At 36.5% G+C, this 1,397-nt stretch overlaps 1 protein-coding gene across 1 annotated transcript in view; it reads right to left on the minus strand.

The window, feature by feature from the left end:
* Positions 1–3: 3 nt before the first annotated feature.
* LOC107726576 (kunitz-type protease inhibitor 1-like) overlaps positions 4–1,397 on the minus strand; it is a 25,304-nt gene continuing 23,910 nt past the window's right edge. The window contains exon 11 of the mRNA XM_016536211.1: positions 4–758. Coding sequence (XP_016391697.1) covers positions 568–758 — 191 coding nt within the window. The 3' untranslated portion in view covers positions 4–567. The remainder of the gene's footprint in view (positions 759–1,397) is intronic.

The raw sequence follows: 1,397 nt of genomic DNA on the forward strand, positions 1-1,397 counted from the left end.
ATATAGTAATAAAAAAAGAAAGAAAATAAAACTCCTAATGTAGCTAATGGAAAACAAAACAAGAGTTTACACAACAAAGAGCCATTAATCAATATCTCACATCTCAAACTAAAATATAAAACTAATTTCTAGATAGTAATGCAATGTTTACATGGCTTTAAAATTAACTGATGAGCGGCAGCATTTCAAATAAAAACAAAAAACAATCCAGTCTTCGCACAGCTGTATTGCAAAATAAAAGTACATGGCTCAAGAATCTTGATTTCATTTTTTGTGGTCATAAAAACTGGCTTTATTATACGCTATTGCAACACATATTCACCCCTGAGCAAAATCCAACAAGCTAATATATAAAGCAAAGGACAGAAATAAGAAAAGTGAAAAAGCCGCTGGTAATAAAAGTGGTTTTAAACTCAAAACAAGCAAATCAAACGAACTTTCTGCACAGTTTCCATCCCGTCTACTCAAAACAAGTGAAGAAATCAAATAATTATTGCATATGCAAATGAATTTTTCACATCACGCTCCAGCAGTAAGGATAGATGTCCTGTTAAACGGAGTTAATGCTCAGATGGGTTTGGTTGTGCTGTTGTAGACGAGTTTCTCTGAATCCTCGTAGCTGTGAACATGACCACCGTTAACGGCCACATGCTGATGTTTGTTTCTGCGCTTCTTCTTTCCCTTCAGGAGGCAACATGCGATAACCACCAGCAGGACGGCGATGGCGAAGCCCAGGATGATGGCGATCACGATGGCAGCTGAACAGAGACACGACAGTCACGTTACGTCAATGCATCTGGACATGTCAGCAGAGTCAAACAAAGGTACTACAAAGCAACGCAAAGATCTACTGAAGATTTTTTCCCAAGGAAATTTAGTTTAAGGACACTAGTGCAGCAGAAATGACATTTAAATAAAACATTATTACTACACAAGCCAGAGTGGGGTTATTATTATTATTATTAACTAAAGCTATAAAACATTTTTGGTTGCTAAATGAAAAACTGTAATCATAATAATAAATGTATTATATATAATATATTATATGTGACCCTGGAGCACAAAACCAGTCATAAGGGTCAATTTTTCGAAATTGAGATTTATACATCATCTGAAAGCTGAATAAATAGCAAATGCGCAAAGCTGACCTCATACGTCATGCTCCCAGAACTGCTTCAGTGTACAACAGTGAGCTGCAAGCTAGATTAAAGTGATTATTATATTTTGAATATGGATATTTTTCTTACAAAAACGCATGGATTCGCTACAGGAAGCCTTTGTTCACCCCCCGGAGCCGTGTGAGACACTTTTTTTTTTTTATGGATGGGCGCATTTTATTTAACTGCTTTTGGACTGAAGCATGCAACACCCGCTGAGTGCCATGAAACAGCTTGAAA

This window comes from Sinocyclocheilus rhinocerous, unplaced genomic scaffold (genome assembly GCF_001515625.1).
Source record: "Sinocyclocheilus rhinocerous isolate Xijiao unplaced genomic scaffold, SAMN03320098_v1.1 scaffold1930, whole genome shotgun sequence".
Lineage (NCBI taxonomy): Eukaryota > Metazoa > Chordata > Actinopteri > Cypriniformes > Cyprinidae > Sinocyclocheilus > Sinocyclocheilus rhinocerous.